This window comes from Panthera leo, chromosome A1 (assembly GCF_018350215.1).
Source record: "Panthera leo isolate Ple1 chromosome A1, P.leo_Ple1_pat1.1, whole genome shotgun sequence".
NCBI classification, from domain to species: domain Eukaryota; kingdom Metazoa; phylum Chordata; class Mammalia; order Carnivora; family Felidae; genus Panthera; species Panthera leo.
The window spans coordinates 15,019,079-15,046,078 of record NC_056679.1 but is presented as its reverse complement, the minus strand read 5'-3'; the positions used below and the strand labels follow the sequence as shown (position 1 = coordinate 15,046,078).

Sequence of the window (27,000 nt, the reverse complement as noted above, 5' to 3'; positions counted from 1 at the left end):
GCGAATGTTTGAATTTCATTTTTTTATATTTATTTAAAAATTTTTTAATGTTTATTTTTGAGAGAGAGACAGAGTGTGAGCAGGGGAGGGGCAGAGAGAGAGGGAGACATAGAATCCAAAGCAGGCTCTAGACTCTGAGAGGTCAGTGCAGAGCCAGATATGGGGCTGCGACTCATGAATGGTGAGATCATGATCTGAGCCAGAGTCAGACGCTAAACCAACTAAGGCACCCAGGCACCCCTATTTTTTAAATTTCTGTAATGTTTATTTATTTATTTTGAGAGAGAGCACATGAGCAGGGATGGGCAGAGAGAGGGAGACAGAGAGAATCTCAAGCAGAGTCAGTGCTGAGTCCGATGTGGGTCTTGAACTCCCGAACCATGAGATCATGAGCTGAGCTGAAACCAAGAGTTGGACCCTTAACCGACTGAGCCACCCAGGTGCCACCCAGGTGCCCCAGATGAATGTTTTTTAAAGTTTGTGTTTCTTTAGGAAAAGGGACTCTATTTTTAAAGAAACAACATCAATTAGACTACAAACTGGCAAAAAGGACTAAGAAACATAAACTATTCAGGAAATAAATATTATTGAACAATGAAGAAAGAGTTTCTGGAAAGAACTGCTTGAAAATTTTAACTATAAAAATGTAACCCTTGGTGTACTTTTACAGTCTCACAAAATAGCAGGCTTTTCTTTCTTTCTTTTTATTTCATAAACAGTGTCTTTGCTTATGAATTCTCTGTGAACTGATGCATTCAAATCTTTGTTTTGTTGAATGTTGTGTTCCTTGTCATCTGCTATCACATAAGTTTATTGGGCAATCAGGCTGGGATGAGATAGTTCCAAGAATTGAGAGGGCTGAAGATGGAACTCCTAGACCTAGATCTTTCAATTGATATTGCCTGAATATGGCCAGAAAAGTGCTGGTTGTTCTGCAGTGGGAATCCCTCCAAGACCATCAGGACATCCAAAAATGAATTCCTGGTGTTCAGTGGATTTTACCAGAAGTTCATCACACATTTTTCTTTTTAGCCTCCTTAATAAGTGACATACTCAAGAAGGGGAAAGGGCTAGTGTCTAACTGGTATTACAGTCAACCAGTACTAAAGATACCTTCTTCTCTTTATTCTTACAATCCCTAATTACACAGACCTTGAAAAACCTTTACAACTATACATGAAATACTTAAATATAGCCACATTTTAATAAGGTTGAAAATGCAACTGCTTTGATGTTTTATCAAGGGGTGCCTGGGTGGCTCAGTTGGTTAAGCGTCCAACTTTGGCTCTGGCCATGGTCTCACGGTTGGTGGGTTCAAGCCGGCATCGGGCTCTCTGCTGTCAGTGTGTGGCCAGCTTTGGATCCTCTGTCTTTCTCTCTCTCTCTGCCCCTCCCCCACTGACACTCGCTCTCAAAATTAATAAACATTAAAAAAAAAAAAAAAAGACAAGCAGTGTTTAACAGAAGTTCAAACTCCAGTATATTCTTGGTGGTTTCTGACAAAAAACATTGACATTTTCCTTGAGCTCCATCTCTACCTTTCGTAAAAAATCTGATGCTCTCTTTGAGATGTTCAAAAATTCCCAAAGGATTTACAGTCTCAAGGACACATCTGGATCTGGGCCTTTCCTTTCCCTAATTCAGTTCATTGATCTTCTCCTCATCATTCACATACTTGTCTTGTTCTGAACCATGTAAACAAGATGGGTATTGAGCCTCTTTTCTAAATCCCTCACCAAAACAAAACAAAAACAAAACACAAAGAATTTTTTTAAAACTACACTGAAGGATTCAGGAAATTGTGGGTCTCTTACAGTAGCAAAAACCGCCACAAATGCAAATTCGGGAAACTGTTTTCTTCTGAGTCCTTTATCAATCTACCATGTTGGTTGGCTTTTCCTCCCTTCTAAGTTTTCAGTGCCCCTCATTCCCCATTCCACCTGTTGCCAATCTTGACTTTTTCCTTCCTTCCTTCCTTCCTTCCTTCCTTCCTTCCTTCCTTCTTTCGTTCCTGAAGCCCCATTAGAAATGAGCACCCCTTGGCTCATTTTAATGTAGTAACAGTATTAAAAATGTTGTAGGTGTTTTTTCATTTATTTTCTCTTATTTGCCTATGTCCTTGGGGATTCACCCTGACTCTAAGTGACTTACCAAGATTTCCTTAAAGCAACACAGTTGCTGTAAGAATAATTTGGGGGGCACCTAGGTGGCTCAGTCAGTTGAGCATCCAACTCTTAATATCAGTTCAGATCATGATCTCATGATTTGTGAGTTCCAGGCCCATGGAATCATGCTTGGGATTCTCAGGGTCGAGGGACTGAGCCCTACGTTGGGCTCCATGCTGAGCATGGCGCCTGCTTGGAATTCTTTCTCTGTCTCTGTCTCTTTCTCCCTCTGACCCTCTCCCCTGCTTAAGCACTCTCTCTAAAATTAAAAAAGAACTAGAAGAAGAAGAAGAAGAAGAAGAAGAAGAAGAAGAAGAAGAAGAAGAATTTTGGTGTCTAGTGTTAAACTGTACCCTACCATCTTGTTATGCATATTAAGTGTATAGAAAATGAGGTACTTTTTTGCAGCAACGTGGATAGAACTCGAGTGTATTATGCTAAGTGAAATTAGTCAGTCAGAGAAAAGACAAATATCATGACTTCACTCATATGTGGAATTTAAGATACAAAACAGATGAACATAAGGGCAGGGAAGCAAAAATAATATAAAAACAAGGAGGGGGACAAAACATAAGAGACTCTTAAATATAGAGAACAAATTGAGGGTTGCTGAAGGGGGGATGGATTTAACGGGCAAGGGGCATTAAGGAAGACACTTGTTGGGATGAGCACTGAGTGTTATATGTAGGGGATGAATCACTGGAATCTACTCCTGAAATCATTATTGCACTATATACTAACTAACTTGGATGTAAATTTAAAAAAAGAAAAAGAAAATAAGGTACTTTACTGAACCAGCTGTTAGCCTTTTTATAATATAAAAAACATCAATTTGGCAAGAATGAAGCCAAATCAGGCTAGTAAGAAATATTAAAGGAATTGTTTTTCATACTTTAATAGATGTTTTTTAAGGGTATATATATTTGCTAAGGAACAGATAAAATATTTTATATGGAAATATAGAACTTATAAAGCCTACATATGTATCTCCAAATTTGAATAAGAAATTACTTTTATCTATTTATTACTCAGTTTTTAAAATGCTACATTTGTCCATCATCCACTATTTGGTCTGCCAGGGGAAAATTATACTGTACTAAGAACATCACAATTATTGACCTTTGGTCAAATTCATGCTTTTCATATGCAAAGAAGAAAAGTTTAATGAGGTCATACAGTGAAGTCCTAGCATCATGTAGAATTTTTATTTTTATTTATTTATTTTAAAATTTTTTAATGTTTATTTATTTTTGAGAGACCGAGACAGAGTGTGAGCAGGGGAGGGGCAGAGAAAGAGGGAGACACAGAATCTGAAGCAAGCTCCAGGCTCTGAACTGTCAGCACAGAGCCTGATGTGGGGCTCGAACTCGTGAACTGTGAGATGATGACCTGAGCCAAAGTTGGATCGTCAACCAACTGACCCACTCAAGTTCCCCTAGAACTTTTAGAATAGTATTATCACATTAGCCTTAAACAAAATGTACTTTCCGGGACTTTTATTTTATACCAAGTCGTTCTGTTGAGTTCAACATGAGCTGGGAGCAATTAGGTAATATCACCAGTGATAACCTAGATTAGTTCATTTTGTTTATGTGGAGTTTCTCAGCCTTTACATATAGAAATATTGAAATTAGAATAGAATTGAAGCTGAATTCTGTCCCATTCTAGAAATAAATGATAATCATCTGGAAGTATACTAATTAACTGGAAAACAAGTCCCCATCACCACTTTAAGATGCATTTCCAATAAATATATACTCTTTGTTCAATAAATATTTATCCACACTTAAAATATATATAAATACAAATATAATAATCCCTCTACCCAGGAGGTATTTTTCAAACTGCTTTAAATATAATATGTATACACCATTTATGGTGTTCACTAATTTTAAATGTACAATTCAATGGATTTCATTATATTTACAGAACTATACAACCATCATCACAATCTAATTTTAGAACATTTCTACCCTAAAAAGAAAACCTTGTGTCCATTTACAGTCAATTCTAATTACCAACCCCAGCCTTAGGCAACCACCAGTCTACTTTCTGTCTTTGTATATTTGCCATTTTAAAAAATTCACAAAAATAGAATCATGCAATATGTGTTCATATCTGGCTTATCTCACTGAGGTTCATCCATGTGCAGCATTTTTGGGACTGAACAATATTCCATTGTATGGATATACCACATTTTCAAAAATCCATTCATGATTGATATATGGTTGGGTTATTTTTACTTTTTGGCCATTTTAAATAATGTTGCTGTGAACATTTTGGTCAAGTATACCTGTACACTTTGTATGTGTGTATAGCTATTTATATTATTGTTTGTATTATATGTGTTCTATTTCCAGAATAACACAGGATACAGCATCAGTTCTATCTCAATTTTAACATTTATAGATGTGAAAACTGAGAGACTCTATGCACCTAAACTAAATAAACAGAAGTGGAAGTTTTATAACAAGAGCATCACTTGATTTTTTTGAACCAAGAGAAATGACAACATGTACACAATTTCATCTCTCATGGGAATTGCAGGTCATATAGTAAGTCTACAAATGACTTTTTAAGATGCAAATTGTTTACCAAAATATGGATGCATCATTTTACATTGGTACCAGTAGTACATGAAGAGTTTGAATTTCTCCACATCCTTGTCAATACTTGTTAGTATCTATCTTTTTTATTATAGACATTCTAGAGGATAAATAATGACACGTTGTATTTTTGATTTCCATTTTTCTAAAGATTAATTGCATTGAACATATTTTCATGTGCTTTCTGGGCATTTGTATATTTTTGGAGAAATGTCTATTCAAATCCTATGCCCATTTTAAAACTGTGCCTTATTTGTCGAGTTATAATAGTTCTTTATATATTCTAAATACAAATCAGATATAATAATTTGCAAATCGTTTCTCATTGTCTATGTGTTGTTATTTTCAATTTCTTGATGGCGTCATTTGAAAAGCAAAATATTTTAATTTTGATGAAATACAACTTATAAATTGTTTTTTATTCGTTATATTTTGGGGGTTGTAACTAAGAAATCCTTGCTTCAGGGGTGCCTGGGTGGCTCAGTTGGTTAAGCATCAAACTCTTGATTTAGGCTCAGGTCATGTTCTCATGGTTCATGAGAATCAAGCCACACATCCAGCTGTGCACTAACAGCCAGAGCCTACTTGAGATTCTGTCTCTCCCTCTCTCTCTGCTCCTCCCCTGCTCACGCATACACATGCTGTCTCTCTCTCAAAATAAATAAACTTAAAAAAAAAGAAATCATTGTTTCATCCAAGTTTATGAAGATTTACTCATGTTTTCATCTAAGAGTTTTACAGTTTTAGTTCTTACATTTAGGTCTTTGATCCATTTTATGTTAATTTTTTAGTACGTTGTGAGGTAGGGGTCCAAATTCTCCTTTTTGAATGAATTTCCTATTGTTCCATTTGTTGAAAATAATACTTCTTTCCCATTGAATATTCTTGAGATTTATTAAAAATCCGTTAACTGTGGATGGGCTTATTTATGGGTTATTAATTCTATTTCATTGTTCAATTCTATCCCACATATGTCTGTTCTTATGCCAATACCAAACTGAAATGATTATTGCAACTTTGTAGTAAATTTGGTTATCAGGAAACATATGAGGGGGAGCTAAGATGTCAGTGTAGTAGGAGGACTCTAGGCTTGCCTTGACCCTCGAACACAGCTAGGTAACTATCAAATCATTCTGAATGCCCAACCATGACCTGAGGACTGACAGAACAAAGTGCACAACTAGAAGGAGAGAAGAGGCCACATAGAGGAAGGTAGGAAGTGTGGAGATGTGGTTTCAGAGAGAAATGGATCGCAGAAAGAAAAATCTCAAACAACATGAACTTATACCTAAAGAAGCTAGAAAAAGAACAACAAACAAAGCCTAAAGCCAGCAGAAGAACTTATTATTTCCATAATAAAGATTAGAGCAAAAATACATGATATAGAAATGAAAAGAAAAGAACAGATCAATGAAACCGGGAGATGTTTCCTTGAAAAAATTAATAAAATTGATAAACCCCTAGCCAGATTTATCAAAAAGAAAAAGGACTCAAATAAATGAAATCACAAATGAAAGAGGAGAAATAACAACCAACACCACAGAAATACAATTATAGGAGAATATTGGGAAAAATTATATGCCAGCAAATCATACAATCTGGAAGAAATGGATACATTCCTATAAACTGTCAAAACTGAAACAAGAAGAAATAGAAAACTTGAAGAGACTGATAACCAGCAAAGAAACTGAATAAGTAATCAAAAATTTCCCAATAAACAAAAGTCCAAGGCCAGGTGGCTTCATGGGGGGAGGTCTGCAAGATATTTAAAAAAAAAAATTTAATGTTTATTTATTTTTGAAGGAGAGAGAGAACAGAGTGTGAGTGGGGGAGGGGCAGAGAAAGGGAGACACAGAATCTGAAGCAGGCTCCAGTCTCTGAGCTGTCAGCACAGAGCCCAGTGCAGGGCTCGAACACACAAACTCCAAGATCATGACCTGAGCTGAAGTCAGTCGCTTAACTGATTGAGCCACCCAGGCATCCCAGGTCTACCAGATATTTAAAGAAGAGTTAATACCTATTATTCTCAAACTATTCCAAAAAAATAGATATGGAAAGAAAGCTTCCAAAATCATTCTATGAGGCCAGCATTATTTTGATTCCAAAATCAAAGATTCCACTAAAAAAGAGAACTACAGGCCAATATCCTTGAACATGGATGCAAAAATTTTCAACAAAATACTGCCAAATCAGATACAATAGTACAGTAAAAGAATCATTCACCGCAATCAAGTGGGATTCATTCCTGAGCTGCAAGAGTGGTTCAATATTCACAAATCAATCAATGTGATATACTACCTTAACAAAAGAAAGGATAAGAACCATATGATCCTTTCAATAGATTCAGAAAAAGAATCTGACAAAGTACAGATCCATTCATGATAAAATCTCTCAACAAAGTAGGGATAGAGGGAACATATGTCAATATAATAAAGGCCATATACAAAAACTCACAGCTAATATCATCTTCACTGGGGAAACACTGAGAGCTTTTCCTCTACAGTCAGGAACAAGACAAAGATGTCCACTCTCACCACTGTTATTTAACATAGTACTGGAAGTCCTTGCCTCAGCAATCAGACAATAACAACAAAAAAAGGTATCTAAACAGACAAGGAAGAAGTCAAGCTTTCACTATTTGCAGATGACATAATACTCTGTATAGAAAACCCCAAAGACTCCATCAAAAAATTTCTAGAACTGATACACAAATTCAGTAAGGTTGCAGGATACAAAATCAATGTCCAGAAATCTGTTGCGTCTCTATACGCCAATAATGAAGCAGCTGAAAGAAAATTCAAGGAATCAATCCCATTTACAGCTGCACCAAAAAGTTGTAAGATACCTAAGAATAAACTTAACCAAAGAGGTAAAAGATCTGTATTCTGATAGCTATAAAACACTGATGAGAGAAATTGAAGATGATAGAGAAATCAAAAATATTCTGTGCTCGTGTATGGGAAGAACAAACATTGTTAAAATATCCATACCCAAAACAATCCACACACTTAATGCAATCCTTATTAAAATACCACCAGGATTTTTCACAGAACTAGAACAAAAAATCCTAAAATTTGTATGGAACCACAAAAGACCCCAAATAGCCAAAGCAATCTTGAAAAAGAAAAGCAAAGCTGGATGCACCACTATTCTGGACTTAAAAGCTAGAGTGATCAAGGCAGTATGGTTTTGGCACAAAAACAGACACATAGGTCAATGGAACAGAAAAGAAAACCCAGAAATAGACCCACAACTACATGGTCAAGTAATCTTTGACTAAGCGGAAAGAATATCTAATGGGAAAAAGAGTTTCTTCAGCAAATGGTGTTGGTAAAACTGAACAGCAACATGCAAAAGAATGAAACTGGACCACTTTTTTACACCATACACAAAAATTAAATCAAAATGGATGAAAGACCTAAATGTGAGATAGGAAACCATCAAAGTCCTAGAGGAGAATACAGGCAGTAACCTTTCTGACATCAACCATAGCAACTTCTTACTGGATATGTCTCCTGACGCAAAGGAAACAAAAGCAAAAGTGAACTATCAGGACTTCATCAATAAAAAGCTTCTGCACAGTGAAAGAAACAATCAACAAAAGTAAAAGGCAACCTTTGAAATGGGAGAAGATATTGTAAATGGCATAGTTGATAAAGGGTTAATATTCAAAATATATAAAGAACTTATAAAACTGAACAGCCCAAAACCAAATAATCCAGTTTTAAAAAATGGGCAGAAGACACAAATAGACATTTTTCCAAAGAAGACCTATAGATGGCTAACAGACACATGAAAAGATGTTAAACCTCACTCATCATTAGGGAAATACAAATAAAAACTATAGTGAGATATCATCTCACACCAGTCATAATGGCTAAAATTAACAACACAGAAAACAACAGGTGTTGGTGAGGATGTGGAGAAAGGGGAACCCTCTTACACTGTTGGTAGGAATGCAAACTTGTTTAGCCACTCTGGAAAACAGTATGGAGGTTTAAGAAGTTAAAAATAGAACTACCCTATGATCTAGCAATTACACTACCAGGTATTTACAGAAAGGATATAAAAATACTAATTTGAAGGGATTCATGCACCACAATGTTTATGTTTATAGCAGCATTGTCAACAATAGCCAAATTATGGAAAGAGCCCAAATGTCCATTATCTTATGGATGAATAAATAAAATGAGATATTATATATACATATATATACACACATATATTATACACACACATATACACGTATATTATATATATATACACACATATGTATATATGATGGAATATTAGTCAAAAAAGAATGAAATCTTGCCATTTGCAACAACATGGATAGAGCTAGAAAGTATTATGCTAAGTGAAATGTCAGAGAAAGACAAATACTATATGATTTCACTTATATGTGGGATTTAAGAAACAGATGAACATATAAAAAAGGAGGGGGGCAAACCAGGAAACAGACTCTTAACTATAGAGAACTGAAGGTTACTGGAGGGGAGGTTGGTAGGGGAAGAGGGGATGGGTTAAATGGGTGATGGGTTTAAGGAAGCCACTTGTAGTGATGAGCCCTGGGTGTTGTATGTAAGTGATGAATCACTAAATTCTACATCTAAAACTAATGTTACACTGTATGTATGTTAACTAACTGTATGTTAACTAACTGGAATTTAAATAAAAACTTGAAGAACAAACAAAAGAAGCAAAGCACAAATCAAAAACCAAAAAAAAAAAAAAAAAATAAGGGTAAATCCTCCACTTTTGTTCGTCTTTTTCAAGATTGTTTTGTCTATTCTGGCTCCTTTGCATTTCCATATGAGTTAGGATTAGTTTGCCAATTTCTGCACAATAATTGTCTGGGATTTGGGTAGGGGTTATCGTCTATCTATAGATTAGTTTGGGGAATATTGCCATTATAACAATATAAAATCTTGCAGTCTGTGAATGTAGAATGTCTTTCCATTTATTTAGGTCTTCTATAAACCCTCTTAGCAATGTTTTGTAGTTTTTGGTGTACAAGTCTTGCACTTATTTTGTTAAATTTATTCCAAAGTATTTTGCTCTTGATAATATTGTCAATGAAATTCTTAATTTCATATTTGGAGCATTCATTGCTAGTGTTTAGAAATACTATTGAGTTCTGTATGCTGATCTTTTATCCTGCAACCTTGATGTACTTGATTAGTTTTAGTTGCTTTGTAGTATATTTTAGGGTTTTTATATATAACGATCTTGTATATTTTCACATTTTTAAACACTTTAACCTTTACGACTATTGCAAAATTATAAAATTAGATTTAAATGGGGTGCCTGGGTGGCTCAGTTGGTTGAATGACCGACTTTTTTTTTTTTTTTTTTAAGTTTAATTTTTATTTTGAGAGAGAGAGAGAGAGAGAGTGCCAGCAGGGTAGGGAGGCAGGGAGACAGAGAGAATCCGAAGCAGCCTCCTCACTATCAGCACAGGGCCTGATGCTGGGCTCGAACTCAGAAACGTTGAGATCATGACCTGAGCTGAAACCAGGAGTCGGACACTTACCGAGCCACTCAGGCACCCCAAGTGTCTGACTCTTGATTTCAGCTCAGGTCATGGTCCTGAGGTTGTTTGGGCTTCTGCACCGAGCCTGTTTGGGTTCTCTCTCTCTCCCTCTGCCCCTCTCTTCCCTCCCCCCACCCATTCTCTGTCTTTCTCAAAAAATTAAAATAGAAAATACTTCCCTTTGAAAAAATAAAATTAGATTTAAATTTATGTACTTATTTATGATGCAGAGAAGTATACTAGATGATCAATAAAAGACTTTACAGAAGAAAGAGATACTATATTGAGAGAAAATTTTATGAGGAAATATGGAAATACCGTTTCAGGAAGAAAAGGAATGATGTAAAATTTCCCATTAAAGAGAAGCTTGTTAATGCGGTTTTAAAAATTGGTGAACGATATCAAATTACCTGGCATTTGAGTTTCACTGGCTACATTTAAAACTGTTACATGTTACAGTTTTATTTAAAAATGTCAACTTACAGTAAAACAATTTGCATCTTTTGCAACTGTTTAAGATGAAAATTTTTATGGTCCATATAAAAAGAGGGAGAAGGTACACAGTCACATTTTTTCCAGAATTCTTTGAAGATGTGTACGCACAAAATCCTTTAAACCATCGTATTAATGTGTATCTTCCTAACAGGTTTTTCCCTTTGGGATGACTGTTACCTTTCTTCAATTTGGGGAACCTCCCAAATGGCCCCGAATTTAAAAGCCTCACCCAGTGGTCATCCAACAGTCCTCTAATTTTGACTGAGGTAAAGAATACATTTGGAGGTAAGTCACTGCCATCCCTAAACAAGTCACTAGCAGTAAAGGCTAAGGGCATTATACCTGCAGTTTTTTAAAGGAAGGCCGATTGAAGAGTTTAAAATCTGGCGTCCACACTATTTTACTAATTTTAAAGAGGTCTTGAAGAAAGGTAAGGTATGTTCACTTTGCCGTTCCCCTTTTAGCCTCGCACAGTCATAAGAAGTATTAGCACCGTTGCTCTGTATCCTGACGTGTCAGGAATTTAACATTTTGTACCATACTGCTAGATTACACACCCGAGACTTTTACCACGTAGCGTACGTGGACTTTGGGAGGTAACTGTCTCAGAATGCAGGAGTCACAAAGCCTAGGTTCCAGAAGAGCGGAGAGAATCGGCCTTTGTTCTCGCACGTGCACCGCGCGCAGGGCTCCCTCTAGCCACGACTTCCGTCCCTGCCCACCACTCTCTCCTAGCCTCTCCGGCAGCCTTGGGTCCGCGGAGGGGGGGGCGGGGGAGGCAGAAGATATTGCGCAAGCGCGGGGGGTTGTCGACGTGGCCGCGGAGACCCGGGTCGAGGGTCCGCGCCGAGGGGCTGGCTCGCGTAGTTCTCTGCGGCCTTCCGCCCTCGCCCCTTTTCTCCCCACAGAGTTTCGCCTTGACTCCGGGGTTCGAAGGTGACTGACACGCCACCTAGAAGGTCAGGGTGGGTAGGACTTAGGCCGGGCGCGCCGGGGAGGGGGGCGGGGAGAGAGGCGCCCGAGTGGGCGTCACGTGAAAACCTACCCGCAGTGCCCCGATGCGGGAGCGAGAGCTGACGGGCGGGGCGGCGCGGACGCGTGACGTGGCGCGCTCTGGAGCGCGCGACTTGGAATGCTTTGTGAGTTCCGTCGTGCGGTCGCGCGCGCGCTCGTGCGAAGCGCGAAGAACCTCGGGACCGGTCCCGGCCGGGCACTTCGCCGCCGCGCCGCGTCTGAGGGAGCAGGCCTCCGGCCTGCGGCAGCCGGGCGGGGAGCTCTTCGGGTGGCGCCCGGGCGCCCGAGATCTGGAAGGCACAGGTGGGGCGGCGGCGGGCGGAGAAGGATTCGCCCTCGCGCGGACCCCCAAGGCGGGCTGGTGGCGTGAGCGCCCCGGGCCCCGCGGGCTGACGGGGCTGGGGGGAGGGGCAGGACAGAGGAGGCCCGGACGCCCTCATCCCAGTAGGAGATGCAACTGTCGTTGAAGGGAGCGATTTCTAGAGAAAAGTTTGAGAAGTTGTTCACTTAGCCCCCATATCGTACATATTTATGGGACCTGCGAGTTCTGCGCTTCCTGCGCCCTCAGCGCTGCCTCCCACCCCCTCCCCTTTGGTCGTCGTCCTCCCGGAATGTCTCTTTTGACCCTTCTTGCTGCCTCATTCCGCTCTGTTTACTTGGCTTCGAAAATGGCTGTGGTTATTCGCCCTTACCCAGCACTTAGGCTTCGTGAAAGTTCGGTAGTCTTTGTTTACAAAATGTCAGCAACCAACAGCAGTTGTAATGGGAATGGAGAGCGCAGGATTTTGCTCTTTGGAATACATTTGTTCACGTTCATTGGAGGTTGAGCACCGCAGAGGATCTCTCTGACCTGGTTTCTGTGCCTGGAAAGTTTTTCTTGGAATGTGCACTGTTTCGTGACGGGGCATTATTGCGTTACCGTAGGGTTGGCCCAGTTTTCCACTAGTGGATTGCTTTGCTGCCGCTTGAGGATCCTCGAAACTTAACTTTATTGCCGTGTCATTTTAATGGGTTTGCGTTCGAGATTGCTGTTGCCCCTGAAATCCTGCTTTAAATAGTTCCGAATTCAACAGTTTTTCTCCAAAATTTCCAAAAGCAAAACCGAGAAAAAATATAGTAAGGTGCCCGGTTACAGATCGAGCTATTTTTTAATTGCTCTCCATTGCAGTATCAAACTTCATTCGGTGTTTTTATAGGAAACCTGTTTGAAACAGGAAGCTTTTATGTGGGTTCTTTCTCACCTCTGGGGCCTTGTGGACCATCATTTATGTATTTCTCCTGACGGGGATGGGATGGTATTGGAGGGCGTTGCATACAGGTAAAGTTCCCCCTCCTTTTTTGGTAAAAGGCCAGATAGGTGGGTAGTAGAGCAACGTCTGTATTACAGACTACTTGTAATGTTGACCTTTACCTTGATCGTTACTGCTTTTAGGGTTTATGGGATTGAACTAAGTTGTTAGTTGTTTGATTCAGAATTTCACCTTTTCTCCTGAGATTTTTTATTAAAGCTTACACACATGCACCACACATTGTACTTAGTTTGTTAGAACGTTAAAAAAAAAAATGCACCGCTTGTATCTGGAACCAGGTTTACGGTTTTAAGACGATTATACTGTTTTATTAAATACTACAGATTGACATTTGGAAGACTTTCTGTTCCAAACTTTAAAAATTAAAATAAGTGAAATCATGCAATAATGGGTTTCATTTTTTCAAGCCTTTGATAAACTTTTAATTGCGATTAGGGATATGACAGGCATTTTGTAATTCTTTTTCTTTTTTAGATTAAGTTTATTTTGAGAGAGTGCTTGTGCATGTGATAGAGGGAGAGAGAATCCCATGCATGCTCTGTGCTGTCAGGGGAAGCCCATCTTGGGGCTCTGTCTCAAGAACTGTGAGATCATGACCTGAGCCGGAGTCTGTAGTCTTACCCTTAACTGTCCCAACCCAGGCACCCCATAACAGGCACTAGAAAAAATAAAAATACTATTCTGCAGTTGCTACCCCTGTGAAATGCATTTTCTCAGAGACTACGGAGAATATAACATCCTGGGATAAATCCCAAATTAAAAATACAGTATTTTAGCGCACACTTTTCCTTTCTGTGTGTGCAGAGAGTCCAATTACATTTCACCTGATCGATTTCCAGGCATTTTTCCCTGCTAAACTTCTCCCCCTCCCCCTCCCCCAAGATGGAGGTGCCAGCAAGGAATGCTATTCAGCTGTAGACCCCTGGACACCATCCCCCCCCATCCCTCACCCCCCATGCCTTGCCTTCCCTCTCAGTAGCCAACCCATTTCTTCCAGAGACACATTATTTCAGGAAATCTTTCAGCACACTGTGTAAAATAAGCTTTGAAATGAAGGTATGCACAAGATAAGGTGTTGAACACTTTTTCATAGGCTATTTATTTAAAAAAAATGTTTTTAACGTTTATTTACTTTTGAGACAGAGAGAGACAGAGCATGAGCGGGGGAGGGGCAGAGAGAGAGGGAGACACAGAATCTGAAGCAGGCTCCAGGCTCTGAGCTGTCAGCACAGAGCCCGACGCGGGGCTTGAACTCACAAACCGTGAGATCATGACCTGGGCCGAAGTCGGACGCTTAACCGACTAAGCCACCCAGGCGCCCCTTCATAGGCTATTTAAATACTCTTTTGGGGGGCACCTGGGTGGCTTGGTCGGTTGAGCCTCCGACTTCTGTTCAGGTCATGATCTCATGGTTCGGTGAGTAAGAGCCCACATGGGACTCCCTGTTGTCCCTCCCTTGCAGAGCCCTCTTCCATGCAGATCCACTGTCTCTCTGCCCCTCCCCCCACTAGCTCCTCCTGTCAAAAATAAACATTAAAAAATGTATGCTTGTGAAGTACTTGTTCATGTAATTTTCTCATTAACAAGAATGAGAGGTTATGCCTTTTTAATCTTGTTAATTTTTTTATTATTTTTTTAATGTTGATTTTTTGAGAGAGCATGAGCGGGGGAGGAGCAGAGAGAGATGGAGACAGGATCTCAAGTGGGCTCTGCTGACAGCAGAGAGCCCAACGTGGCGCTCGAACTCACGAACCATGAGATCATGATCTGAGGCAAAGTTGTACACTAAACCCACTGAGCCACCCAGGCGCCCCTTGTTAGAGTTATTTTAATGGAGTTTTGGGAGGGAATAGAACTAACCACATGTGAGTAACTTGACACCTTTAAATGGAAGCAGGTAACTTTAAAGATTTATCCAGATATTTTTTTCTCATTTTTCTCCTCTCTAATGTGTGTTTCAACCTCATTTTTAATTAGTTGGATAAAATCTGGATCTGTATTATAGTAAATTTTAGAATGAAGCTCTTTGGTTCTAACGTTAGATACATGATAGGAAACTTTTATTTATTATAAGAAACTGGAACAAGAAAATTATTCAGTAGATATATTCCTGTTCTCTTCTGTTTTTAATTAAAAAGATATTTAGAGGGGCACCTGGGTGGCTCAGTCAGCTGGGCATCCGACTTTGGCTCAGGTCATGATCTCATGGTTCCTGAGTTTGAGCCCTGCATCAGGCTCTGTGCTGACAGCTCAGAGCCTGGAGCCTGCTTCAGATTCTGTGTCTTCCTCTCTCTCTGCCTCTCCCCTTTGTCTCTCTCTGTCTCTCCAAAATGTTAAAAAAAATTTTTTTAATAAAAAGATATTTAGGAACGAGCATTATTTATCTATTCAACAAATACGTATTGAGTGCATTCTCTATGTCAGATCTAATACTAGGCTTAGGGAGTACAATAGTGAACAAGACAGACCAACAAAGCTCCTGTCTTCTTGAAATATCTTTAGGTAGGAGAAATTGATAATCAGTAAACAAATAGTTAAATTAGATAATTGAAGATAATATTTTCTGTTTGGCAGAAATGGAGCAAGAACCACAAAATGGAGAACCTTCTGAAATTAAGATCATCAAGGAAGCATACACAAAGGCCTTTTTATTTGTTAATAAAGGACTGAATACAGATGAATTAGGTCAGAAGGAAGAAGCAAAGAACTACTATAAGCAAGGAATAGGACACCTGCTCAGGGAATCAGCATTTCATCCACAGAGCCTGAACACACTGGTCCTGGTTGGGAATCTGCTAGACAGATGCAACAGAAAATGAAAGAAACACTACAGAATGTACGTACCAGATTGGAAATTCTGGAGAAGGGTCTTGCCACTTCTCTACGGAATGATCTCCAGGAGGTGCCCAAGTTATATCCAGAATTTCCGCCTAAAGACATACCTGAAAAGTCACCAGAGCCTCACACCTTTAGTTCACTTTCTCAGCACACTGAAGTAAATGGAAGCACTTCAACAACAAGTCCAGGGTTGGTTTCTGCATCTAGTTCTTTATCCTTACCATCTCAGAGTCATCCAGCAGAAGCACCTCCTGCTTATACTCCTCAGGCTGCTGAGGGTCATTATACTGTATCCTATGGGACAGAATCTGGGGAATTTTCATCAGTTGGAGAAGACTTTTATAGGAATCATTCTCAACCACCTCCTCTTGAGACCTTAGGGCTAGATGCAGATGAGTTGATTTTGATACCAAATGGAGTACAGATTTTTTTTGTAAATCCTGCAGGGGAGGTTAGTGCACCTTCGTATCCAGGGTATCTTCGAATTGTGAGGTTCTTGGATAATTCTCTTGATACAGTTCTAAACCGTCCTCCTGGGTTTCTTCAGGTAAGCCAATGAAAAGTGTAAACATAATCTGAAATATGTATGAAATATGTTATTTTTGTTTGTCAATATTATGTATCCAGGAGAATAAATGTAAAAAGATCTTTCTGGTTCTTTTTAATATATTGTATGAAATTTATGACCCTTAAAGATACAAGCTTGTGTTTTACTTTTAAAATTATGATGACAGGACCTGAGGGGTATCGAAGCATTCATCCTTAAAATTTGAATTCTTTTTTTTCTTTTTCTGAGAGACCGTATGGGAGGGGCAGAGGGAGAGAGAGAATCCTAAGCATGCTCTGTGCCCAGTGCAGAGAGCCCTATGTGGGGCTTGATCTCAGGATTGTGAGATCATGACCTGAGCCGAAATAAAGAATCGGGACACTTAAAACTGACTGAGCCACTCAGGTACCCATAAAATTTCAATTTTTTATTGAAGAAGAAACCTAATAACTTTAATTTCAGAAGAGATTTATGTAACTCATGTGGATGTGTAAATTTCCACAAATATTGTCAAGCCCCATCTGAGCAGTTGATCTGGGCTAGACGCAGCCCAGTATATAGAACAGTGGTTCCCAACCCCACCCCCCAACCCAAGGACATTTTGGGAACGTCTAGAGACATTTTTGGTTGTCACAACAGCTATTGTTGTGCTACTGCTCCTGACAGATAGTAGGTAGAGGCCGGGGGACTGCTAAACATCTAAATAGTATTGCTTCTGTCAATAAAAAAATTATCTAACTCAAAACGTTAATCATGCACAGGTTGAGAAACCTTGGTCTAGAAGTAGAGACTCTGATGATAATTTAAGATGCATTTTAACATTCCAAGCAGATAAATTTACCAGCATGCTCTTTGTCGAGGAGTAAAGACTGGTGCTATAAATACAGGATGTTAGGGCATTGTTATAGAATTAATGAAGTATTCTGAAGGTGATGTTCCAATAACAATGTATTTTTAAAAGATTGGACATTGGTACAAAATGAGGACTCCATTTACATTGGGTATAACAAAGGAGTTTGCTTAGAAGGGAGATGACTGTTTGAGCAAAGCAGGTCCTATTGTCCAGAGTCCAGATGATGTGGTTGGTTTAGTTATGGCACTAGTTAACCAACTGAGCTACCCAGGCACTCCCCTGGTTTTAGTTTTAATCTACCTTTTAAACCTATTACATTTATAGTCCATTAATTAGAACTTAGACATAAGTTGCCCCCTGAAAGTGAATCTGGGTGAAATCAGCCTGTGGTGGATGAGCCTTCCAGTTCTTAATGCTCTACCCTGAGAAAGGTCTATAAGGTTTTATTTCAGAAGATTTGGGGATACTCCCTTTCAATCAAGGTGTCCAGAATGTAATTAATCTTAGAGAAATCATGACATTGTAAAATAAAACTTTCCCAAACTTTAGTTATGTAAGTATAATCTTTACAACTTTTTTGTCAATTTCCTATCTCTGCTATAACTTTCCTAATATTTGAATTTAAATGTCTCATTTGTTAATTTTATCCTAACCAATAACAGCTGTGAAGTTGAAAGATGTATTTTTTTGTTAATATATATTAAAACACATTACTACTCAAATAGTCTGTATATTACTTAAATTTATTTCATATACTATTCATGGCAATATATCATACTTTGGAAAATGCGATAATCAATTTTGTGACTTCTCTAAAGTTTGACTTTTATAAAAGTTGGAAAGTGGCATTTGAGATGACTAAAAAAGACAATCTATAAAAGAAGAATTTGAAAATGTTTTTTAAGCACTTTCCAAGAAAGAATCAGACTTGGATTCTTTGATCCCTGCAGGTTTATATTCTGTTGGTCAGAAATGATGGCAGTATACCAGAATTTTTCATTAAAAAAAATTTTTTTTTAATGTGTACTTATTTTTGAGAGAGGCAGAGTGTGAGCGGGGGAGGGGCAGAGAGAGAGGGAGACACAGAATCCAAAGCAGGCTCCAGGCTCTGAGCTGTCAGCACAGATCCTGATGCAGGGCTCGAACTCAGGAACCACAAGATCATGACCTGAGCCAAAGTCGGACGCTTAACTGACTGAGCCACACAGGCGCCCCGAGAATTTTTCATTTTTTATATGAAATCTTCCATGTTCTTTGACTCATATTTACTATACAATATTTTGATAATAGATTGTTCTTCCCCGTTTCTTATTATTAGGAAGACCATCTGTCCTGAGTGAGCAACACAATTATATTCTCCTTGCTCAAAGAATGTAATCTCAATGGAAATGAATTCATTTGGATATTATGATTTAAGCTTAGTCTTTTCTGAATTTAGATCTCCAGAAAGTAAGCTTAAGTCTTCTTCTTTTTTATTTTTTTTTAATATTTGTGTATTTTTTAGAGAGAGAGACAGAGTGTGAGCCAGGGAGGGGCAGAGGGAGAGTGAGATACAGAATCAGAAGTAGGCTCCAGGCTGTCACCACAGAGCCCGATGCGGGGCTCAAACTCACAAACTGCAAGATTGTGACCTTAGCCGGTCAGATGCCCAAATGACTGAGCCACCCAGGAGCCCCTAAGTCTTTTTTTTTTTTCAATGTTTATTTGAAAGGGAACATGTACGTGAGGAGAGGAGGGACAGGGAGAGAGAGAATCCCAAGCAGGCTCTGCCCCCTCAGTGCAGAGCCTAATGGGGAGCTCAATCCCATGAACCATGAGATCATGACCTACGACGAAATCCAGAGTCTGATACTCAATCTAGCGCCACCCATGTGCCTCATCCAGTGAGCTTAAGTCTTAGCATATGGACAATCTGATGATATTGCTGGGCAGCTTTGTGTCATTTTGATTGAACTTAATAATAGAAGGTAACTCCATAAACATAACTTCATGTTCTATTCTAGCTATGTCATGTCAATTTCTAAAAAAATTATTCAAGATTATGAATTCTGGGTATTTAATTAAAGTAATTGTCTGGCTTCTCTGGTGCCAGATCTGTGTTTAAATCCTAGCTCTACTTTTTTAGTTGACTCTGAGCAACTTAATTAACCTCTCTATGCCTCAGTTTTGTACATGAAATGATAACTAACTTCATGGAATTGTGAGAATTAATTAAATCAGTAATTATATGTACTTGAAAACAGTTTGATTTTATGTATTTCCACAAAGAGATGTCTAATTTGAATAATACAGTTTTGCTTTACTTTGACCATTATTTATTTAAAACTAGACTCATTATTGGTTAATAGTGGGCTATTGGGCTATTTAAGGTCACTAATTTCAACACTGTATAATTAGTGGAGCAATAGCATTTTTAGGACAGTTCTTGTGAGTGGTATGCACAAAGATCATACTAGCAAATAGCTAATTTTTAGTGGAGAATCATTCTGTAAAGCTTTGTAAAATGCATTTAGAACTTGGAAATGTTTATTTTCTGGTATAACAATTCTAAAACTTCAGTGAAAACCTAGTTCCTTTGATTAATTTTTTTTTAAACTAATTCCTTCAGGTTTGTGACTGGTTGTATCCTCTAGTTCCTGATAGATCTCCAGTTCTTAAATGTACTGTGGGAGCCTACATGTTTCCTGATACCATGTTACAAGCGTCAGGATGCTTTGTGGGGGTTGTCTTGTCTTCTGAATTACCAGAAGATGATAGAGAACTCTTCGAGGATTTATTAAGACAGATGTCTGACCTTCGGCTTCAGGTAATGTATGATCATCTTTAGGATGAAAATCTCCTTTAACATAAGCAACTTTTGCTTTTAGAGAAATTGTAATAGGCTGTAATGTAATCAGAGTTAGGAGATTGAGAATATATAATTTGTGTGTTCACAAATACTAGTTGGAAATTGGTTATAAGTAATGATTAGGATTGTGAGCTCTGGGTTTGAATTTGAGCTCTTCCACTTAATAGCTGTTTAACTCAACTTATTGATCTTCTTTTTAGTTTCCTTATCATAAAATGGAAATAATATCATCTGCTTTATTGGGCTGTGGTGAAGATTTAAAGTTAATGTTGTCTTTCATCAGTGCTGGCAAGCGGTAGTGTTCTGTGAATGTTAGCTCTTATTATCATCACTGTGTTCCTGCTCAGTTGGAAAAATAGGTTAAGGGGACTAAATGGTGAAGTGAAGGTAATTTTGGCATTAGCATATGGGCTAAGTTGGACATTTTAGGGGTATGATTGGCATTTTGAGGAAGAAACAGGTTTTATTTGAGGGAATTATCTTTGTTCTCATGATAAGTGAAACCAAATAAAGAGAAAATAAAGTATGATTTAAAATATGGTTGGTCATCCTGTGAATTTTCCTTATTTGAGCCTGTTTTTTTTTTTTTTTTTGCCTGCATGTTGATCTGTTATGGGGAGATAAAATAGAGTATTAAGGAGAGGCTTTCTTTAGTTGTTCTTGCTCATCCTGATGTAGGACAAGAGGGGAAAAATATTTTTGTTGTGAATATTGACAGTTTTCTGAAGTTGAAGGAGATTCACAGCATAATTGTATAATCTTTTATTCTCTAGTCAGTGTGTATTTAGAATCCATTGTTTAGGTATTAAATGGTGGGTGGGAAGACAGAATAAGACACTATAAAGATATGTAACAACTCCTATTCTCTTGTACTTACAGTGGCTGAGTAACCACAGTACAGTATGATAGGTGATGAAATAAAAGTATACACACAGTTCAGGAAGGAGATCGGGGAGGATTTCACAAAATGGTTTCCCTTGAGTTTAGTCTCGAAAGCTTTGTTACTCTTTTCTCAGGAATTAGAATACTCTTTCAATTCATACCTATATTGAAAAGATCACAGATGATAGGAATAGACTACTGGCTAAACCAAAGGTCAGAGTCATCTGTAGCATTAGGTTACATGAACTGCATATGAGAATGATCTGGTGGCCAATATATACTTTAGCATAGCCAATACTAAACATTTAAGGTATATTAACAAAACATGTGACCTCCCCCCCCCCCCAGACAGAAATGTGTGTAGCCTTAGTGTGCTCATAGAGAGTAGTTTATAAAGACAGAAACATGACCAAGTGGATAGGTGTTCAAGTCTTAGCTTTGCCATTTACTTAGCTGAACAAAGTGACATTTTTAATTATTTCAGACCTATTATAGAGCAGTTACTCCCTTCACCCCTACATTCATTGGACATATATTACTGGGATTTAGGAAAGAAATTAAACCGACTTTTAGGTTACATGTTTACTTTTCTCTGGTGTTATTTTTTGGTTGCACGTCATTTTTATTTTATTTTTGTTTTAATATTTTTTAATGTTTATTTTTGAGAGAGAGAACAAGTGGGGGAGGGGCAGAGAGAGGGAGACACAGAATCTGAATCAGGCTTCAGGCTCTGGGCTGTCAGCACAGAGCCTGATGCGGGGCTTGAACCCACGAACTGTCGGATCATGACCTGAGCTGAAGTCAGATGCTTAACCAACTGAGCCACTCAGGTGCCCCTAGTTGCATGTCATTTTTAGTTTGCTCTATTGTCCCAGAACTCCAACTGTAAACAAAAGTTAGTTATTAGCTATAATTTTGATATGTTTTTACTTTTAAGTATTTATTCAGTAAAGTATATGCAAGCAAAATACCTGTAGTTTTAAGTAAAAAAAAAAAAAAAAAAAAACAAAACAAAACACAAAATCAGTTTTCCAATAATGCAGAGTGGTTAAACAGACATGAGTTTATTGCCTTTATTTATTTTTTAAGTTTGCTTATTTTTTGAGAGAGAGAGAGCGAGCAGGGGAGGGACAGAGAGAGAAAGAGAGAGAGAATCCCAAGTAGGTTCCGTACTATCAGCACATGGCCTGATACAGGGCTCAGACTTATGAACCATGAGATCATGACCTCAAACAAAATCAAGAGTTGGACAGTTAACAGACTGAGCCACCCAGGCGCCCCTTGTTCATTGCTTTAAACTTACTTAGTCTTATATTTATCTGTTTCCTAAAACTTATAATTTGTTAATTTAATTAAATTCAAATGTAGCTACATCTGATTTAATGATAACTTACCCTAATAACTGCTGTAAGTGTATCTTTTATGCTTTGTCTTTGGAAATTTGCTTTAGGCCATATGCTACAAACTAAAGAACTCAAAGGGTTGAGGTTTGGATGATGAGATAAAACAAAATTATAGAAGAAAGACAAGTAAAAGTGGTCATATTTAGACTATCAAACACTGATAAGTGAATAAGTTGAAGCTTCTAAGTTGAAGCTTAGAGCATAGCTAAGAGGACAGTCATTTGAGAAAATTTGAATTTGAGCTTAGTCCTTTACCCCTTAGGCCAACTGGAACCGGGCAGAAGGAGAAAATGAATTCCAAATCCCTGGAAGAGCAAGATGTTCCTCTGACCAGTTGAAAGAAGCCAGTGGCACTGACGTGAGACAGTTGGGTCCTTCGTTGGACCAAGACAATAAGGACGTGCGTCATAAAGGAAAACGGGGGAAAAAAGTAAGTAAAAAAACAATAAGGTATGTGTGTGAGTTCTATTCAAATGGTACCTTTCACCTGGTGAAATAAATAAGTAAATCTTATTCTTGTTTACTAAAGCAGAGCAACTTGCAGTCATAAAATGATCACTGGTAAAAATTATTAGAATCAGCTTTAATATTTTCCTTTACAGTGTTTGTGACTTAAACTGTTTTATAGCATATTCTGTGTTTTGGGGGATAGGTTTTTTTTCAAGTATTTGAAAGATTTTTTGTATTTACATTAATGCATTTTTTTTTGTTTTGTGGTGTTCTCCACTTTCCTGTATATACCAAGGTCTTGGGGCTAGGTATGCTTTTCCTTACACTACCATTTTTATTCAGTCTTGTTTCTTTATGGATTGTCATCAGGAAAGAGAATGGATTTTTAAAAATATGTTTAGTAGGTTTTTTTTCATCTCATGAGTATATATTCTCTAAATGGTAAATTGGGAATACAGTTTGGTAAGTATTTAGTGCCAGAATGCTGAGCATAGTGGAAAAGTTAAATTTCTTATCCTAAGGAATTTAATATCTAGTGAGGAGGACAGATTAACAAAGAGATAATTTCCCTATCTAGTGTGATCATTAGATGAAGGTACATAGGTTATATAGAAGGCTAGATTGCACCACCTAACGTACAACCTAGTCTCATAGATAAGTATGGGCATATGGTAGTGTGGGAAACTGTAAGGAAGGCTCTCCTGAGAGGGCATTATGGCTAAGATGAGTTCTGAAGAATGAAGCAAGAGCTGGCCATACAAATAGCAGATTGAAGGGGATTCTGGGCAGAAGTAGTAATATAAGCAAATATATGAAGAAAGAAAATCGCATTGTGAGTATTGAATTACAGTTTTGTATCCTTCATTGTTGTATTCTGCATTGTAAGTGCTCAATAATTATCTGTGGAATTAATGCATACCACTTGAATGTTCTACATTCATTTGTAGTTTATGTTGACTATCTTAGACCAGCTTATGAAGACATTGGGAGTCCAAGATGGTTCAAAGAAATATACTTACTTAAAAAATTTGTGTAAGTTAATGCACAAAAAGAAATCCAAAAGGTAGAAACGATACTTAGGGAAAAGTAAGTCTGCCTCCCTGGCCCTCAGCCACCTAGCTCCCTGCTCTAAGACACATTGCTGCTAGCTTCTTATTACTCTTGCTTATTACTTTTATTCATTTTCAAACATATATACATACACATTTATTTTGTGTGTGTGTGTATATATGTATACACACATATACGTAATTGTTAATACAAATGGCAGTATGTGAGACGTAACTGTTGTGCTTCTTGCTTTTTTACTTAACAGTATATTTGGAAATTTTCCACATCGTTGAAAACTTCCATTTTTAAAACAATTTGTTGACTAAAAAGAAATCAAATTATGTAAACAGATATATACATTGAAAAGCTTTACTCCCACCTTTGTCCATACCATTTTCCCTGCCACTGTAGGTAAATCACTTTTTATCAGGATCTTGTATTTCTTCCCCAGGTTTCTTGAGGCAGATGAAAGCAAGTAAAAACTGTTAGGTTTCTCTTTCATAAAAGGTAACATCATAGAGTGTTCTCTATTTTATTTGTTTATCTGATAATAAATTCTGGGAATCTTTCAATGTTAATAAATGGAGAACCTTCTCAATCTTTTTTATAGTTACCTCATATTTCGTTGTATGAGTTTATCATAGTTTTCTTTAACCAATCTTTTATTGAGGAATATTTGGATGATTCCAGGTTTTTGCTATTAGAAGCAGTGCTTCAATGAATAACTTTTAGATCCATTGATTCATACATTGCAGGTAATTCATAAGGTAAATTCTTAGAAGTGGGGCTACTGAGTCAATAGATAAATGCATTTGTAATTTTGATAGATTTTTTTTAAATAATTTTTTTTAAGTTTATTTTGAGAGAGAGTGTGAGCAGGGGAGGGGCAGAGAGAGATCGAGAGAGAGTATGAATCCCAAGCAGGCTCTGCAGGGTTAGCGCAGAGCCTGACATGGGTCGAACTCACAAAATTGTGAGATCATGACCTGAGCCGAAATTAAGAGTCAGATGCTTAACCAGCTGAGCCATCCAAGCCACCCCTAATTTTGATAGATTTTGCTAATTTCCCCTCCCCAAGGACTGTACTCTTCAGCACTCCCACCAGCAGTGTAAGAGACCCATTTCCTCATAGCCTCATCCACAGAGAAGCTGATCAATCTTTCTGTATTTTGGCAGTCTGATCGATGAGAAATGGTGTATTGGAATATCTTAATTTGTATTGATTTTATTATGAGTGATGTGTATCTGCTTAAGGATTCCTTGAATTTTGTTTTCTGTGTGTTGTCTGTTCTTGTACTTTGTCCACTTTTTATGACTGGGTCACTAATCTTCTCAATTTCTAGGAGCTCTTTATATATTAGGACATTGGCCCATTATCAGAGATAGAAATTGTAAATACTTTGTTCCGTTTGTCTTTGGGTTTTACTTATAAATGGCTTCCCCCTTCCCATAGAAGTTTTTGTTTTGTTTTTCATGTTTTATATTTTAAGTGAAGTTCTCTTAGTTCTCTTAGGCAGTTTTATTTTCAAATTATATTATGAGGTCTGAGTTAGCTTGCTGTTAAGTTCTTAGAATGAGTGCATTGAGCTTTGACAATTTGAGTGTTGGCCCTAGCTCACATAACAGCTATTAAATTAGCAAAATACAGGTATTTCTATGTTCCCCATTTCCATTCAGATGGAATAGATTTTTCTGTGTGTATATATTTCTACTTGCTTTACTTGATTTCTATCAAAACCAATTTATTTGGATGTATCCTTACCAATTGAGTCATTTAACAAATCTTTTAAATCTTACTGAGTACACCATGTGCATACTCTTATTAAGGGGTTGATAGCTATATAAAGGAACCCTGTAATCTCATCAGTTTAAATATGAGTTGATAAATGCTCTATTGGAGATATGTTGGTATTTAAACCTTATTTACCAGTGAGACCTTACATAAGACCAGTATAGTTTTCAGCTTCATGGCAGTTATGATATTGTATATAAAATGTCCTGATAGCTATGTTGGGTGGAAATAATCTCATTAATTATAACTAGTGTTTGTTGGCTTAATATTTTATTAAATAATGCTTATCATTTTTCCCCTTAGTATTTTACTGTTTTACATTTTGAAATATTTTTACTATTTAGACCAAAGATACTTCAAGTGAAGAAGTTAATCTGAGTCACATTGTACCCTACGAGCCAGGTTCAGAAGACAAAGCAAAGGAATTACCCGAATGGAGTGAGAAAGTGGCTCAAAATATTTTGTCAGGTATTACAGTAATGCTAACTTTTTCCCCATATAATGTGAAATGTTTGGAATCCATAAGTGACTACTTAGAAAGGTAATTTTGTATTTGGGTTCTAAATGATCATTTTTAAATACCTGAAAGGAACTAGTGTCTTAGAACATCACATATTATCCTATAGGTGTAAGTTTCTTCTTGCTTTTTTTCTGTTTCACTTTTGGGAAAATTGATAGTGAAAAACTTCAGGAATCCCCAAACTCTTAGGACAACTCTGAACATAAAATTAGTTATTCTCCTTTCCTCTTTGAAATTCTCCCTTAATCCTTTTCTTTTCTCCCCTTCCCTCTTCCTCCAAAAAATGATAAGATATTCATCCATCTTTGGAAGCAAACCAGCACTCCCTAACCACATAGTAGTGGAGGTATTAAAGATCTGAGGATTACAGCCAAGCTTTTTGAGATGTAGGCCCTACTATTTAATTTTGGTTAGAAAGGGCATCAGATCAATTATTTTACAATTTTTTAAAGGCTTATTTATATATATATATATACTTACATATATTTGTATATATTTAGTATATACATGCGTTTATATATATGTTAGATATATATATTTATGTGTTTATGTATTTATATATTTATTTTGGGGAGAAAGAGAGTGCAGGGGAGGGGCAGAGAGAGAGGGAAACAGAATCCCAAGCAGGCTCAGCTAGTCAGTGCAGAGCTGATTTGGGGCTCGAACTCACAAACCGTGAGATCATGACCTGAGC

At 37.7% G+C, this 27,000-nt stretch overlaps 2 protein-coding genes across 2 annotated transcripts in view; one reads left to right on the top strand and one right to left on the bottom strand.

Annotated features, from left to right (window-relative positions):
• Window positions 1–10,821: 10,821 nt before the first annotated feature.
• On the bottom strand, window positions 10,822–12,455 carry LOC122228860 (translation initiation factor IF-2-like). Its single transcript, XM_042954263.1, has 3 exons — window positions 12,395–12,455; window positions 11,845–12,292; window positions 10,822–11,751 (listed from the first exon to the last, which is right to left on the bottom strand). The coding sequence occupies exons 1-3, from the start codon at window positions 12,453–12,455 to the stop codon at window positions 11,349–11,351; spliced, it is 912 nt and encodes a 303-aa protein (XP_042810197.1). The 3' UTR covers window positions 10,822–11,348.
• The window catches only part of SPART (spartin), a 31,271-nt gene continuing 16,278 nt past the window's right edge, over window positions 12,008–27,000 (top strand). Inside the window, 6 exon segments of the mRNA XM_042953888.1 lie at window positions 12,008–12,116; window positions 15,698–15,859; window positions 15,862–16,508; window positions 19,970–20,167; window positions 22,757–22,924; window positions 26,131–26,254. Coding sequence (XP_042809822.1) covers window positions 15,700–15,859; window positions 15,862–16,508; window positions 19,970–20,167; window positions 22,757–22,924; window positions 26,131–26,254 — 1,297 coding nt within the window. The 5' untranslated portion in view covers window positions 12,008–12,116; window positions 15,698–15,699.